This window comes from Silene latifolia, chromosome 1, assembly GCF_048544455.1.
Source record: "Silene latifolia isolate original U9 population chromosome 1, ASM4854445v1, whole genome shotgun sequence".
NCBI lineage: Eukaryota > Viridiplantae > Streptophyta > Magnoliopsida > Caryophyllales > Caryophyllaceae > Silene > Silene latifolia.
In genome coordinates, this window is record NC_133526.1 from 147502280 (window position 1) to 147519573 (window position 17294).

General features: G+C 36.7%; 2 protein-coding genes across 12 annotated transcripts; one reads left to right on the forward strand and one right to left on the reverse strand.

Annotated features, from left to right (window-relative positions):
* The first annotated feature begins 528 nt into the window (after positions 1 to 528).
* LOC141610330 (DNA ligase 6) lies at positions 529 to 12435 on the forward strand. Of its 11 annotated transcripts, none has more exons than XR_012528271.1 (20): positions 529 to 2845; positions 2952 to 3081; positions 3199 to 3280; positions 4502 to 4604; positions 4682 to 4778; positions 5284 to 5386; positions 6246 to 6371; positions 6481 to 6528; positions 6808 to 6905; positions 7025 to 7090; positions 7758 to 7917; positions 8014 to 8121; positions 8932 to 8981; positions 9670 to 9689; positions 9906 to 9940; positions 10048 to 10109; positions 10192 to 10353; positions 10570 to 10658; positions 11090 to 11189; positions 11844 to 12435. XR_012528271.1 is itself a non-coding variant. In XM_074428610.1 (19 exons), the coding sequence occupies exons 1-19, from the start codon at positions 622 to 624 to the stop codon at positions 12150 to 12152; spliced, it is 4152 nt and encodes a 1383-aa protein (XP_074284711.1). In that variant the 5' UTR covers positions 530 to 621; the 3' UTR covers positions 12153 to 12435. The 11 variants fall into 11 exon arrangements, 2 of the variants coding, with proteins under 2 accessions (XP_074284711.1, XP_074284712.1); XR_012528283.1 differs by having other exon boundaries at positions 2952 to 3069; XR_012528289.1 differs by having other exon boundaries at positions 2952 to 3069; positions 10196 to 10353.
* A 925-nt stretch (positions 12436 to 13360) lies between these two features.
* LOC141610401 (uncharacterized) lies at positions 13361 to 16398 on the reverse strand. The gene is made up of 6 exons (XM_074428612.1): positions 16162 to 16398; positions 15919 to 15969; positions 14591 to 14847; positions 14275 to 14418; positions 13755 to 13814; positions 13361 to 13672 (listed from the first exon to the last, which is right to left on the reverse strand). The coding sequence occupies exons 1-6, from the start codon at positions 16319 to 16321 to the stop codon at positions 13592 to 13594; spliced, it is 753 nt and encodes a 250-aa protein (XP_074284713.1). The 5' UTR covers positions 16322 to 16398; the 3' UTR covers positions 13361 to 13591.
* Positions 16399 to 17294: the final 896 nt, after the last annotated feature.

The following is a 17294-nucleotide window of genomic DNA, read 5'->3' on the forward strand; positions in this document are numbered from 1 at the left end:
TTGGTATCGTTGTACGTGCTTTGAATGCGTCTTCAGATAAACCGATGCTGATTCCGAGGTCGGCCGGAATGAGGTCGCCGGTGTTGGTGATGGAGGGAGGTAAGGGAAGGGGGAAAAAATCAATTGGGCAAGGGAATGGAAAAAATTACAAGGATAAAATTGTAAAAGACGTATGTGAAAGAGTAAAATCCGTATGTTAAAAAGTAGTTTTTTTTTTTTTTTTTTTTGAATAGGAGTATCCCAAAGTTGAGACAATCTCCTAAAAACAATTTAATTGACCCCTATAAATTTGTCTTTTTTTATTCGCAAGAGATGAAAATCCTTAGCACTTACAGAGACCAACTGGTTGTATATACAACTTATTTAATGTAGTTGAACTTTGTTATAAAGTTATCGAGCTCTACTAACAAAATTATCGAGTTATGATACAAAGTTATTGAGCTTAACAGAATAATTATTAAGCTCAATAACAACAACTTTGAGGTGTTGTACAATGCTACTATACAACTGGTTATATGATACTATTTGTGCTTCCGTACGTTGGCAAATGTGAAACTGAAGTATAAACCCAACCGCCATTCTCCACCAAACATGATCAGATGACCCACCGTGTAAACCACCATGTCTCCCCAAACCCTAACTCTTAACACCGCCGACCTCTATCTCCGATCTCAAAAATCCCCAATTCAATTTCAATCTCCTCTTCCCCAAATTCCTTCTGATTTCCCCATTTCCAAGCTAATACCCAAAACTCGCTTCATAATTGATGGCTTCCGAAACGCCGGCGACTTTTCTCTCTCTTATTTCCTCTCTCACTTTCACTCCGATCACTACACCGGTCTCACCTCTACGTGGCACCACGGCATCGTGTTTTGCTCCGAGATTACAGGAAACCTTGTATCCGACGTCCTCGGCGTTTCATCGGACTTTATCGTGAAATTGCCGGTTAATGTTACGGTAATTATCGATGATTGCGAGGTAACTTTAATTGATGCTAATCATTGTCCTGGTGCTGTACAGTTCTTGTTTAAGGTTCCTGTTAATGGCGGGAAATTTGAAAAGTTTGTTCATACTGGTGATTTTAGGTTTTGTGATGATATGAAGTTACTGCCTGTTTTGAATGATTTTATTGGTTGTGATTCCGTTTTCCTTGATACAACCTATTGTAATCCGAAATTTGTCTTTCCGTTGCAAAACGAGTCGATTGATTACGCTGTTAGTGTGATAGAGAGGATTAATGGTGAGGATAGGGATTGTAGGATGAGTGTGTTGTTTTTAGTTGCTACTTATGTTATTGGAAAAGAAAAGATTTTGGTGGAGATTTCGCGGAGATGTGGCTGTAAGGTGTATGTAGATAGTAGGAAGATGAAGGTTTTGAGGGCGTTAGGGTATGGAGATGAGAGTGTGTTTACGGAAGATGAGTCCGCTACTAATGTTCATGTTGTTGGGTGGAATGTGTTGGGTGAGACTTGGCCATATTTTCGTCCTAATTTTGTGAAAATGAAGGAGATTATGATTGAGAAGGGGTATAGGAGGGTTGTGGGATTCGTTCCTACTGGATGGACTTACGAAGTAAAGAAAAACAAGTTTGCTGTTAGGACTAAGGATTCATTTGAGATTCATCTCGTACCTTATAGTGAGCATTCAAACTATAATGAGCTTAGAGAATATGTGAAGTTTTTAAAGCCGAAGCGTGTGATTCCTACAGTTGACTCGGATGTTGAAAGCATGGACAGTAAACATGCGTCAAAGATGCAGAAGCATTTTGCAGGGTTAGTTGATGAAATGGCCAATAAACAAGAGTTTTTAATGGGGTTCCTTCGCATGTCTAAGGGGAAAGAAGGGTGTGAGGGAGGTGATTCCGCTATTGGGGCAGGCAAGTTTGTGGAATCTGATCGTGAAATTGGCATTAAGCCAGTTTTATGTACCTCGGGTGCTGTGCATTTACAAAATTTAGCCATGTTGAATGAGAATGACAAAAAGGAGATTATACAGGAGCTTCGTGATTTTTTACCGGTCTGGGTCTCTGATGATCAGAGGTCAGAGCTTCTTAATATCTATGGTCGAAACATTGTTGATGCCGTGTCTCATTTTTATGAACATGAAACTGAATTTCATCAGCAAAGTGGGACGTCTTTTTTTGAATTTCATGAGAAAAGTGGGATGTCTTTTTCTTCATGCCAACCAAATTCTGTTGTTGACTCTCCAGCAGTTGAAAGTCCTAGCTTTGATAAGTGCAGCCATACTGAAGTGAAGTTACCTTTGAAAAATCTCAAATTTCCCCACTCTAAACATCCAGTTGTCGGCAGCGTTTCACCTGGGAAAAGGAAAATAAATGCTGAGAAAAATACTAAAAAGAAACGCAAAGTTACTTCAAATGTTGAAACAAGTGGCATAAAGCAATCAACAATAACAAAGTTCTTCAGCAAAAGCAACCCTGCCTCTTTATCTGAAAAATTCTCCTCAGACAATAATTCATCTGATATCAATTCTGGTAAGCCTTATACAGAGGAAGTAGACCAGTTTATCCAGATAATCAATGGCAAGAGCTCAGAGAGAGGGTATGCTGCCAAGCTCATCAAAGCGTCAAAAGGAAATATGGACTTGGCACTTGATATGTATTATAGCAACTCTAAAGTGGACCTTCCAAGTCATGAGGTGGGAAAAGATGCCATTATCGGGTCACTAGCAGCGGAAGATTTGGACCCCAGCCACTCTAGTCAAGGGAAAGATGGGCTTGAAGCATCTGACAGAGTTCATGAATCAGCAAAGGAATCATCGGAGAAGAACTTTATGGTCAACTATATTACGCTACCACCAGAGCAGTATTCTCCTGTTGAACATGGTATATGTCTGTTTTTCTCAAAGTTTAAGTCTTTGTTATGTTTCATTTCTCTCTGTCGCTGCTTTTAATGTGATAATTCATTTATGTTGCTGATGCCCATGTGCAGCTTGCTGGAAGCAGGGTCGACCTGCTCCATATTTACACCTCTCAAGGACTTTTGAACTCGTTGAAGGCGAAAAAGGCAAAATAAAAGCTACGGCTATGCTTTGCAATATGTTTAGAAGGTTTTCCGCTATGTACCAATTCCATCATTCCTTTTATTGGTGGCTCCATCTAGTGTGTATATACTTTTACTAGCGTTGGATTTATAAACAGACCCATTCTTCTCAACCTTTTAAATATATCGCTGGCAGTTTGTTGGCTTTGTCTCCTGAGGATGTTCTACCTGCTGTCTATCTCTGCACAAACAAGATCGCTGCTGACCATGAAAACGTGGTTGGTGAATTATATTGCTTTTTACTCCTGTAATTGTTTTTATTTTCGATGATTTCACATTTCTCGGGAAATCTTTTGTTTCTGTATGTGTGAGTGTGAGATACTTGTTGGCTGTTCAAGAAAGGATATATCAGTCTATAAGTGAAGTTTGCTTGTGCGACAAGCTAGGTGTGTTTTTTATTGCTTTGTAGTCACGGTGGATGGCATTTGCTGCTTCTTCTGATTTAAACTGCTGTACTACTTTGCAGTCGCCTGTCTAGTATCTTATACCAGGCAATTTTCTTCCTTATATGTTTAAAACCTTACTTTGAGCTTGATATTGAGTAACTTTCATGAGTGAGTAGTAGTAGTACTAGGGATGGCAATGGGTAGGGTTTGGGTAGGGTCCTATAGAATCCTTATCCATATCCATATTATATATGTTGGATCCATATCCGACAGGATCCAAAATTTTCAGACCAAGATCCAGATCCTGCTGAATTTGGGGCTTAAATGGGTCCGATCTTTTTCAAATTTTTTCGTTAATTTCTTCATCTTCTAAATGTACTTTCCTATTAAAATTACATAAAATACATTAGAATGTTTAATAGAAATAGAAATATAGATACAAAATATGTCGATATTTATCATGATAAAGTAACAAATTACCTCGTAAGTTATTATTTGTGTGATGAAAAAGTTATATGTTGTTTCTTGAATATTTAAATTAGGTTGTAAATTCGTTAATGACTACTGTATGAAATAAGAAAACTGACATAAGAGAGAAAAAGTTATTTGTTTTTTCTCGAATATTTAAATTAGGTTGTAAATTCGTTAATGACTATGAAATAAGAAAACTGACATAAGAGAGTTGAATTAAAGATAAGAAAACACGACTTTTATAAACGTTTGTTATTCTTATATATCTAAAAAACTAAAATAAAATAAAAAATATGGATCTGGGTAGGGTCTGGATCTTAGCGACAAGATCCATATCCATATCCATGTAAATTTTTCTAGATCCATATCCGATTCATATCCATTGGATCCATAAAAACGAGATCCATATCCGCCCCATAAGGGTCCGATCCAGCGGATATGGGTAGGGTCATGGATCCACTGCCAAGTTTCATCTCAATTTATTCTTGAAAGCAATTGGCTCAATATAATAATGATTTTATGAGAGGGGAATTGGTAAAGGTTATTTCAAGTGATTTGATGTGATTTTTAATGTTCTTCTAGGAACTTAACATTGGTGGGAGTCTAATTTCATCAGCTATTGAAGAAGCATGTGGAACAAATAGAGTTAAGATAAGAGAGATGTACAACACTTATGGTGATCTTGGTAGGGGCTTCCTCTAATTTTTCTCACTGTTACATCCATTGTGAACATTAATTTGTTCCATATGCTGATTATACTAGGCGATGTTGCACAAGAGTGCCGTCAAACACAGTCACTACTTCTTCCTCCTCCTCCACTTTTGATCCGGGATGTGTACTTGGTGCTTCGAAAAATTAGGTGAGTTTTTATATTCTCGTTCATTCCATATTTGAACTAGTCGATTGTTTTGTCTTCTGACCGTAACTGATAATATTTAGTACTATATGGTAATTGGTAATTGAATTTTACGTTTTATGAATATAAGGAAAGAGCATGCAGTTGGTGACATAGATTTGGTGAATTCATTCTGTTAAGGTGAACTTCCACATATTATTATGGTAACCTAAGTACCTAACAGTGTAACAGAAACCTATGCTTTTGATCAATATAATTGTCGCTGCGTCTTCATGGACAACGTAGATTTCCTTCTATATGGTTATCTGGAAATCTTATAGAAATGAGTAGGAAGAATTCCATACTCCCATCACAACGCGACTTTTTTTTGGTTGTTAGACTCAGAGTCTTCCCTTACTATGTGAATGCTTATAGAAATGAGTAGGAAGAATTCCATACTCCCATCACAATGTGACTTTTTTTTTGGGTTGTTAGACGCAGTATCTTCCCTTACTACGTGAATGCTCAGTGTACAGACAGGAAGTGGTAGCACTAATCGGAGGAAAAGCCTAATTCTGGGACTCATGCGATCTTGCAGAGAGAAGGAGATGAAATTTCTCGTCAGGACCTTGGTGAGTTAATCCTGGAATGTGTTGTAAGATCAAATCATACGAGAAATGGTTGTTTCTACTTTCTATGGTGTCTAGATTCTGGAATCTGAGTTAATCCTGGAATGTGTTGTAACATGAAATCATGCGAGAAATGGTTGTTTCTATGGTGTCTAGATTCTGGGATCTAGGCATGCTCCTAATAAATTGTATTTGCTGTGTGAGTGATACTTGAAAGAGATGCTTTTGTTCTCACTTATGGCTCCCTTCATATTTCAAATTTGATAGTCTTTTGATACATAGAAACTAGTCAACTAGGCACATGTAGAATTTAATTTCATGGGAATTACAATGAGCGATTATGTGTCATAGCTATAGAGTAAATGATTTGTCTTGGGACTTAATCCTCACTTATGCTTCTCTTATGGAACCTTCTCTGCTCCATTATCAAGGCATTAGGTTGTTATTTTATTTCTATAGGTGTGGAAAGTGGTGCAATCACAGAGGTTCTAGACACTTACGCGTCATCCGACATATTAAACTGATCATTTACGAACTCCCAGAAAATTAAAATCCGCATATGCATTGGTGAGGTGTAGACAGTACGCCTGCTAGAATATCGAGAAAACCCTAGTAGGCTTCTCACTCGTTTTCAATCAGATTATGTATCCCTTCCCGGGCTCTAGTGATTGAGGAACTTCTAGATGAGAACCTATTTAATAATGTTGTTTCTTGATGTAATGAGATTGGGATAAGGTAGTTCATGTGCACCAATGGTTTATGCCAGCATAAATATGCAGCTGAGTCAATTGAGTGTGTCTGAGATGTTGCTATTGTGCAGTCTAGAGAGTCTCTTTGACTTCTCAAAAATATTTGTTTGTAGGCAAGGAACTTGAGAATTGGTGCCACAATGAGGACCATTCTTCCGGCTTTGGCTCAAGCAGTTGCTTTGAACTCCCTTTCAAGTTTTGCTAAAGGACCTGTCAAAAACTCCAAGGAATTACTCCAGGTTTGACGCTCGCGTTTGCTGATGTACCCCTTTTCTAAAATTTAACTCTTGTCGTTTAATAATGCTGCTGCTTCCGTTTCTTTATATTTGCTATTACTTTTGCTTGAAGGGTCTCTCTGCCGTTGTTGTTGACGCTTATAATGTTCTTCCTGATTTGGTAAGTTGTGCACTTTCTGTTCTCCTTCTCTCTCTCTCTCTCTGTGTGTTAAATGTCTATGCTGTGGTGAACCATTTTGATGGTAGTTAGGCAACTTGAATTGGTACATGCAATGAGAGACTACAAAGACCAAGATATAGTTGGTGCTACGCATAGAAATAGGCATAGATTTGTCAACCAACTTCCTTTTCATATTAGCATAGTTAATTTTTTTTTAAACTATTCAAAATTTTTGGCTTCGGTATCTTACATATATACCATGCTTGTTTTGTTATGAAGGGTATTTTGGTGCCTTCTCTTATGACTAGAGGCATAGAATTTTCAGCGACTACATTGACGATGCTACCTGGTATTCCAATCAAGCCTATGCTTGCTAAGTAAGTTCTTCTCTTGGTTAATTACTTTCTGTTTTCCGAAAGTTCTATTGACTTCACATTTGTTTTATGTTATTGTGTCTTTCCGCTCTAGAATAATTAATTGTTTCTTTCTGTGGTAGAATAACTAATGGGGTTGCAAAAGTGTTGAAGCTGTTTCAGAATAGAGCGTTTACCTGTGAGTATAAGTAAGTCCCATCTTTAATGTGTTGCATGTATATTTCAGATCTTCTGATCTAACTTCTGCCTGGCAGGAATATTCTTAACTTTTAAGTGGCACAAATAGTTTTTTTTTTTTTTTTTTTTTTTGCTTTTTCTCAAACCAGCTGTTAGATGGTAACAATATGTTAATGTCAAGGTGAACAAGAAATTATGTTTGACTTTCTTGATTGCATCACAATGATCCCCCTTTGCACCTGTCTTCTGGCTGAAATTTACTGCGGATTTGAGTTGAAGGGTGAAGTAAGTTTTGTTAGATGTGAGAAAGGGTTAATAGCTGGGGCGGGGGAGAATATTTGTGACTTCTTAATTCTATGAATGGGTGCACCTCCTCCAATTCATAAATTGGTCGTTCAAACATAATATAACGTTCGGTTTGGTTTGTGGGTTTCCTGTATGGTATGGATGTTAGTTGATGAGTCCATGTATTTTTTAGCGTTTTGAAAAGTCACAAGTGATCGCTTTTCTTGAGTTACTTTCCCTTCATGATTGTTGATGCCCAATAAATAATCAATAAAGTCAGTTTGTAGTCTTTTAAATTAATTCTCGACTTAATTATCCATAAAAAATGCCTTCGCTGAGGAATTTCCCTGGATAAACTTTTTTAATACTTGGTGGATTTTCCCACATCTGTAGATATGATGGCCAACGTGCCCAAATTCACAAACTTGATGATGGTTCTGTGCGCATCTTTTCAAGAAATGGGGACGAAACATCTAAAAGGTTCCCAGATGTGGTACATATTATCCAGGAATTATGTAAACTGTCTGCAGTATCTTTTATCTTAGATACGGAGGTAGCTTCTGTGTTCTGATTTGTTTACTTTATTTTTCCTGTATGTGGTCAATTTTCTTCTGTCTTTTTAGTGGATGAGGTAAATTTCTGGTTTTAGGTTGTTGGAATTGATCGCATGAACGGGCACAAATTCTTATCTTTCCAAGAATTATCTACTCGAGAGAGAGGCAGTAAAGTATCGTTGGCGACAGTGGATAAAATAAAGGTTGCATCCATCATGTTAATGCATGCCATCAATTTAAGACATTTCTATTATTTGGCTGTATCTCAGAATCTGCTCCTTCCTTGTCTTTTTACTGCCAGTCTGCTGCTTAAACAATTAATAGAAAGTGATTCACGTAGCATTTTAACAATCTGATGTACCAACAAACATCGCTTTACTTGTCTTCCTTTAGAATCGAGACTCTGAAAGATTTTTGTTTTGCTCTTTCACAATGATGTATCTGAAAGTTCGCATGATGCCTTGTTTCATTAGCAGGCATAAGACGTAGGTTTTGGTGCAAAAGACAATTGGTTCACTATTTTTAAAATCTTATCATAGTGTGGTTCAATTCTTGTGAAAAAAGATATCTTATTATTAGACAGGTAGGACTTGCTTGCCAGTGGTAAAATGTACTTTTCATGATGATGTCTTTAGAATGTACAGCATAAGCAGTTGCTTGAAAAACATGACCTTTGTATATGAATGAGATATCAACTTTTCATCACTTAGTTATTTCTGCTTCCGAAGAATATATTTCTGTTGAAAATATTTACGTTGGGCCTGTGAGTATACTTGTGTGTGTCTGATGTATTAGAGAAGAATCCCTTGTTTATTTTATGATTGTACCTCTACCCCACATTCTGAAGCATAAGCTGTTAACTTGTAATTCTCTGTGTCTTGACTTACGCCAGTCTCACACCTAAAATCTATTTTAGCGCACGACTCCTTTTCGACGTGTTCTTACTTCTGCTAGTTATTTTACGCTTTTCTCCGTTTTATTGATTCTTGTCCGCATTGAATTCTGGTTTGCAGGTTGATATTTGTGTCATTGTGTTTGATGTCATGTTTGTCAACGGAGAAAAGTAATCATCTGGACTTATCTTCCTAAATTATTGCTTCGTGAAGTCTTTCATTTTGTAATGTTTTTTATGTTGGTGTGTTTTCTGTGGTATATTTTTTTTTTCTGTCTGTATAGTAGATTAGTAGTCTCTTTCAATCTGTGAAAGCATGTGCACGTCAAACACTGATGCTTATGTCAGAGACCATAAAGAGTGTATTTTTGGTGCCATTACAAGTACAGAAGGTGAATAATAGGAAACTGCGGTTGCTCATTACAACAGAGAGTATCTCCTACATTCATCAATTGAACCAGAGGATCCTCGATCAAAAGCATTGTGCTATTTGTTTCTTTTATCGATTGGACTACATTACCTGGCCTCTATAGTTTCCACGTGACAGCTTTTGTTGGATATAGCACCCACCTGAAGTCTTGGTCACTTGTGTGTGTCGTAATGTGTGAATATATCCCCAGCCCCTAAAAACCATAATTACTTTCTAAGTTTGGTTGAGGTTCCATTACGGTAAGACATGTTCTTGGCTTCATTCACAAACTTTCTAGTTCGGTAGTTTGATGTGTGATAACTACCGAGTAATGAACCTCCACTTTCAAATTCACACCTAGACTAGATTATTTAGTTCTAAATGGATTTTTCTCCATGGTCTTGCCATGAACCAAATAAATGACTTGATGTATCTCTTCAATGATTGCAGGTCTTGCCATGAATTTTGGGGTCTCACTTTATTCGAATCCATTTATGGCTTTTCCTAATTTTATGTGGGCTTCTGCATGCATCTGAGCTCCTCCTTAAATGGCTGCGATGATGCACAGAATCTTTCTGTTTCTTAACTTCGTTTGCATGATATATCTATGAATAGTTAATTTAACTCGTGCTGACTTAAATTTTCCATTATCCTTATGCTCAATCAAACATATTATGTTGATCCAGGCTGCTGGCTTGCCCTCTCCGGAAACGACGGCAATGTATGAATGACACCTCACTTTTTTTTGCCATTGGAATAAATTTACTGGTGCTGAACTTAGTTTCTATTTTCTAAGATAAATTCTTTTTATTCTTGGTGTACTCATAGGTATGAGAGAGCTCTTTCAAGGTGAAAAACCAGGTTTCTTTGAGTACGCACAGGAAATGACGGTAAGTCTTATCTATGTTTGATAAGTTCATCGAATTTGGCCTTTTAACTGCTATTATTATGACAATTGCCCTTGTCATGAAGGTAGAAGCAGAAGATGCTCGTCCAGATTGTGAAGCGACTGTAACAAAGATTAATACTTTTCTTGAAGATTCATTTCAATCCTCCTGTGAAGGAATTATGGTTAAATCATTGGATGTTGATGCTGCCTATATTGCTTCAAAACGTGCTGACACGTGGCTAAAGGTGCAGCATTACATTGTATATCTAATTTCTGTCTACCTTTTGAACAACATTACCCCAGTGGCCCAGTGCCTCAACTGTTTCTGCCTTATAGTGAGGGGGAAGATTACCTGTGTAAATATTGTGTCGTAAAATTTGTGAATACTCTGCTCGCTATTCTCTTATTACCATTTTTCTTTAATAAAAATTGTATTTCTTAGTGGAAATCTCCCTGTTCAGGTGAAGCGAGATTATCTTGATGGCCTAGGCGACTCCTTTGATTTAGTTCCTATTGGTGCTTGGCATGGCAATGGGAGAAAAGCCGGATGGTAATTTTCAGTAAATCCAAATTTTCATTTTGCTCCTTCCACAGCATAAATAAATTTCTATGTTGTGCTCTTGTAGTCTTATGATAGTGTATTGAGAGGTTTCCTGTAACCTTGATCCCAAAATGAAAATATACTCCCTTCATCCTATTTATATTGTCATCAGTTGACTTTGATAATCAATTGTTATCAACTTTGGTCATTACTTTCATTAAGCATATGAAAAGAAAACAGGTAAATTTGCTACATTTGGTTTACAAAACAAATATTTTCATAATTTTCATTTTCAAAAAGTTGTAGCTATTGTAGATTGTTAAAATACTTGGCCAAAGTAGACTCCGGTAATCATCATAGTCAAATAGGGACCACATAAATGGGATAGAGAGATTACTTACAGAGATGTGATTAATTTACCTTGTTTGCTACCATTTTAGGTATAGCCCTTTCCTTGTGGCATGTTATAATCCTGATACAGAGGAGTTTGAAAGTGTGTGCCGTGTTATGTCAGGGTTCTCCGATTCTTTTTACACAGAGGTAACTTTCAACTGTATAATGCATCAGTATCATCATTGGCAATTACTTTTACATCCTTTTTTTGTAATTTTTAATTTTTAGGGTTTGTTTGGATGGGGGGATTTGAAGAGAACGGGAAGGAAAGGACATGATTTATAGTAAATCCTTTATTCGGTTAGCCAACTGGGTTGGAGCGGTGGAGGGAGGGGGAAATTGAAGGATCCAATTTCCTAACCTCCAACGGGCTACAAGCCTAATTAATATTTTTTCAACCCAGGAAAGATTTGGAGCAAGAACTCCCTTTCAGCCTTACTCCATTCTCCCTCCCTCCCCATTCCCACTTTTCCTATTTGAACAAAGGCTTATTTAAGTTATGTATCAGAAAATTTAATTAGGCGAAGAACTATGTTCCTGTCTCTTTGTAATTTTGTAATACCTCGAGTACCCATGTCCATCATCTGGCTCCTGACTCTCGAATAGTTGTGCGACATTTGGACACTCCATTTCTTCGTAAAACAAGTTCAATCATCGGACAGACACCCATGGGCCATTTCAAACACTTCTAAGAGTCCTAACAGTGTCTGACGAACATTGGTGAAGGAGTTGTCATGACCTATCAGGTTTTTTGCATCATGTGAATCTTTACTTTTCTCTAATTTTGATTAAATCAAGCAGATGAAAGACTTCTTCTCTGAAGACAAGATCTTATACAAGAGGCCTGTGTATTATAGAACAGATGAAACTCCTGATATGTGGTTTCCAGCTGAAATAGTGTGGGAGATAAGAGGTGCAGACCTGACGGTGTCACCTGTTCACAAAGCTGCTGTTGGAATTGTTCATCCTTCCCGAGGCATATCTATGCGGTTCCCGAGATTTGTCCGTTCTCTCTCAGACAGACGACCGGAAGACTGCAGTACATCTACAGATATTGCTGATATGTTTAATTCTCAAACTCGGAAAATGGATCTAACTAGCAGTCATTAACCTTGCACACTATCAAATTGTACAGTACTTGATTAGATTCATGAACCATAATGTATAGTGCTCCGTGGGTTTTGTTTGTAAAGCTTAAGCCCTAAAGTGTTCCTGTAAATGAAAAAGCTTAAGCCCTAGGCAGGAGATGACCCCAATATGAAAACTAGGTAGCCCCATTTTGTTCAATCAAGGTGTTTATGTTAAATGAAGGCACTATCTGGTTTCAGCCTGCAACGTGTAATTTGTATATTATGTATAAGAAAATTTTAGTTGTCTTCATTCATGTTCAAAATGGAGTTAAGATATTGGCTTAGAGTTTTTGGGGAAAACAAAACATTTTCCACACATATTTGGTGATTGTATACTTAAAACAAAAGTCGCGCATTTCTGAAGACTAAATATAGGTGATATTTCTTTTGAATTTAGCAACATTTGTTTGCAAATGCTGTACAGAGATCTTTTTAATTAGAGGTGGCAAATGGGACGATGGTTCTTTCGGATCGGGTTATTTCGGTTTATCTTTTTTTTCGATTTCAGTTCGGTTCAACTCAAGTTGGATTCAGTTTTCACTTTTAATCGGTTGCAGATATTTCGGGTCGATTTAGGTTCGAGTTGGGTTAATATCGGAGCAAATAAGGTTCGAGTCGGGTCAATATCAGAGCAAATGAGATTCGAGTCAAGTTATAATCGGATCGGATGTCAAGGATTAGATTTTTATTCAAAACATTGGATATAATACAAATAATTATTTTTAAAAAAGTTATATAATGTTTTTTTGTTTAACTATGATATAATATTAATTCATTTACGTCAAATGGGTGACACTCATGTACAAAAAGACAACCTAAGATGTGACGCCTAGGTAAATTCGGGTTATTTCGGGTTTCAATGTGGGTTTCAGTCATCAATGTATGAGTTGAAATCAGTCCAGGTATATATCGGTTCGTTTTAAAACAATTCAGGTTCATTCGATCTTAGGTCTATTTCGGATATTACAATACAAATTCGGTTCGATTTCGAATCAATTCAGCTCGATTCAGGTTTTGGGGTGAAGCTCAGTTATACCTTTCAAATGTACGGTCAAGTGTCGATTCAAGTATTTTCGATCTGTTTTTTTGGGTTCGGTATACTTTTGCCATGTCTACTTTTTATTAACTAATTCTCATTTAACTGATCGATCCGTATATCACAACTTTTGTGCAAAGCGGCCTTTAGTCTTTGTTTGAGTGCAACGATCACACTTCATATAATTAAGGGAAATTAATCTGCCATTCAGGTTACATGCGGCACCAGCTGGATGCACAAAAACAATGTGCTTTCTTACATATAAGCCCGAGGCTTACAAAAGATACTCATAATAATTAAACTGACAATACAAATAATAGAAATAACAAGAAAACGTTCTTTGTTTGGATGAGTTTGCTAAGTGTGGCCTTGCAACAAAAGGTTCAGTTCACATTTTTCTTCCTCCTCTTGGCGCGGTTATCTCTCAGCTTTGCAGAGCTCGATACCTCAGAGGTATCCTTTTTCTGCAATATGGACCAAGATTGCTTAAAATACAACAAAATGCACATCACAAGACCATTTTGGAAAACATATTGACGTTTTTACCTTTTTCTTCAACCGTTGCCTTTGTCGTTGCCTTCCTCGGCTTTTCTTTGTGGAAGAGTCCTGAGATAGCACAAACGAAAGAAAGAAAAAACATCAGGGTGAATTACTGAAACCACATTGTCTTCCCGAAAGAAAGATCCACGTATCCAACTGAATATGTTTCAATAAACCTATTTAGTACAGAACTGAGGGGGCGTTTGGTTGGCATTATTGAAATGGATTTTGATCCATTCCAATGTTTGGTTGGAGCATTTTGGAATGGAGTTAGATACCTAATGGATTCTAACTCCATTCCAACCCCTTGAAATCCCATACCCACCTCCTTCCCGTGGATTCAAAATCCATTTCTTTATGTTTATTTTTCCAATGAACCAAACAAGTTTTGAAAGGTATGGAATTGAACCCCATACTTCTGTGGTTTCTCATTCCATTCCATTCCTAAGCAGTGAACCAAAAACAATACCTGAATGTAATCTTCAACTAAACAAAAAAAAAAGCATTTTACATTGATTTGACAAACCTGAGCCAAGGCAAGAATTCTTGCATGTCTTTCTGCATGAGTCTCACCATCTTCATCATCAGTGACTTCTTCTTCCTCACCATCACTATTTAGAAAACGCTTCAGTCTTCCATCATTTAGTAACTTCTCAGACCTAACATGTCTCTAGTAAATAAGCAACAACATAAGGTCAAGATAAGCATTTTGAAATACATGACTACGGAGTATTAATTAATTCATGCAGAATGTAAATTTATGGGAAATTCTACTTCCTATTCATTTGAAATTCATAAAGTGAACTAGACAACCACTGGTGGAGAGGCAAGACATGGCAAACCTTTGACTTCAGATGAGTTGTCAAACTCTCTTCATTCAGGCAAACAATTTTTGGACAAAGCCTGCACTTAAAAACTGATTTGGATTTGAGAACACAGTTTGGAATATTGCCATCAACTGGAAGAACTTCCTGCTTTGTCATCTGTTCTTCCTGCTTTGTCTTCACAGTTAAATTATTCTTTTTCCTTGTGGAAGAAATCATATTAAGTTGGTCTTTGTCACTCTCAGATTCACTGTCATCATCTTTTGTAATTAAACCTGCCAATCACGTTGCCAGACATCGACAATTATTTCACAATATAAAACTATACATATAGTTATACGATTACATCAAGCAAAGATGACCAAGGATTACAGAAAGACTAGTTACTAGACATAAGATCCATTAAAACATATTGAAAAGTTGGACAAACGGCACTACCACCTGTTTGCCTATTTTTCCAGCTTCAAAGAGAACATAGCTATAAGCCTACAAGAAATGCCCTCCCATTAAAAAAAAAAAAGCTCCTAAATAAACCAGCCGTGGGGCATATAAAAAAAAATTGTATTGCATACCAAACTGCCAGGATAAAAATAAAGTCCATGACTCCCATCACAACCCAAATAATATAGCTTCCAAGATGCCTCCCTCACATGCTTACCATGTTTCCAATCTGATTGCCATCTAAGAGGTGAATGGGGGTGGAAGCTGGATTGAAGTTGATAGCTTGTTATTAGGGGCGTGGTATTAATCTTTTAGTGTAAAGTCTTGATCTCATAATCGGTCAGATTGAATCATTGTGCCTTAATGTGGTTGAAATGTCACGCATCATGGTAACACTAAAACGCAATGTAGTATCAAGACACAGGTTTAAAACCATGAATGGCCAAATGGGGTAAGAATACAAATATTTATAAAGAGCAATGAGAAAGTATAACACAATTTTCAATCCTAAGCCTTAAAGGAGAATGTGTAAATCATAATCATGCTCAGCTGTTATTTCAACAATAATAAACCAAATACGAAGCAATTTTCTTCACAGTCGATGGAAATGAGGATCCGCCAATCAAAAGCGACCCTCATGATTAATTGGCCATATATAGGGAAGGTGAGGTACTACAAGATGACAATAAAGAGTCAATACTCCATGAAATCACAAAACACTATCTCTGATCAGAGAAAGTATCAAGATCCTTAATCTAACAAACAGATTTCTTACAATCTGCAATCCCATGCAATAAACACAGCCATCAATTAAATAGGAATATAAGTTAAGACTGAATATTCAAATCGCGACTTAAATACTACTACAAAATCAATTAAAACACAATAAAATCAAAATAAAATACCTGATGTATCAGCATCAATTTCATTTCCAGAGCTATCTTCACTCTCATATCCTATCAAAATCAAACCAAAACAAAAAAGAAATTAAAACCAGAGTAAATTCATACTCATATAAATAAGCTTTCTAAACATTTTTTTAAAACGAAACAAAAACAGCAAAGATATACAGTAGAAATGAAAGAAACAAAAGAATTAAAAGGCAAAAAAAAATAAAGAATGAAAATATTGTAGAATAGAAAAAAAACCAGAAGAAGAGATTGAAGGGTGTAGAGGTGGATGATGAACGTCATGATGGTCAGATAACTGAGCTTCAACATCAGAGTCATCGTCTGAGGAAGAAGAAGAAGATGAAGATGCGCCGTCTCTTTCGGCATGTTCAGCTCTGTAATATCTTCTCTTTATCATTTTTGTTGTGCGAAATCCAACAAATTATCGGAAATTAGATAGCAGTACTAGATTAGGGTTTATGTGAGATTTTAGGGGGAAATTATTAAAGGGAGATTTCAGATAGTAAGCTTGGGGGGATTTTGGGCCGGGTTAATCCGGGTTTCGTTTCGAATTAAAATGATCAAACTAAGGCCCAACAACATGTAAACTATGAGGGTCTCTATAAACCGTCCTATAGCATCTTCTCCACTATCAGCAAAATTCTCCACAGTATAACCGTAACTAAATCCTCATCACGGCCACCCCCTCTACAGTAAATGTCCTCATCCTCGCCAACTCGCGATTGTCGTTCTCATTTGCATTCTTCCGTCCTTTATCTTATTCCACCAATAAGTATATATACAGATGAAGAATGATGATAATCCAATTATCTAGGTTTGGATAAGATCTTGAAAGTTTCAGATTTCATAATTGAATTTCCAAACTTTTGATTAATTGTTATAACTTGAATTGAAATTCCATACTTCTCTTTGATTAATTGTTTTAACTTAAATACTCGTGTTTTTATATTGAAAACGTACCTCTAAGCCTTGATTAATTGTTTTAACTTAAATACCCATGTTTTTATATTGAAAACATTGAGTTTTAAGTTGATAATTATGGTGTTCAAATTAACTAAAAGTTGTAACTTCCAAACTCAAGTTTTAGTTTTGGAAACTCAAGGTTTGTTATAAGTTCCTTTCAATACACCAGGAGTATTACATGCTTAATTTGTTTTTTGTCAAATAGTATGGTTTTAGATGACTACCAAATTTATTTTGATATTGAATGTTTCAAACAACAAATAAATGGCCTCAAGTTGAATATTTGTGTGGAGGAGTTGCGTGAGGTGTGTAGTCGACGTCTAGGGCTGCAGTTGAGGTCTTCTTTTGTAGGCGACGGGCTTATGGGCGAGTCTAAGTCTACTTAGAGAGGGCGTATATAGATGTAA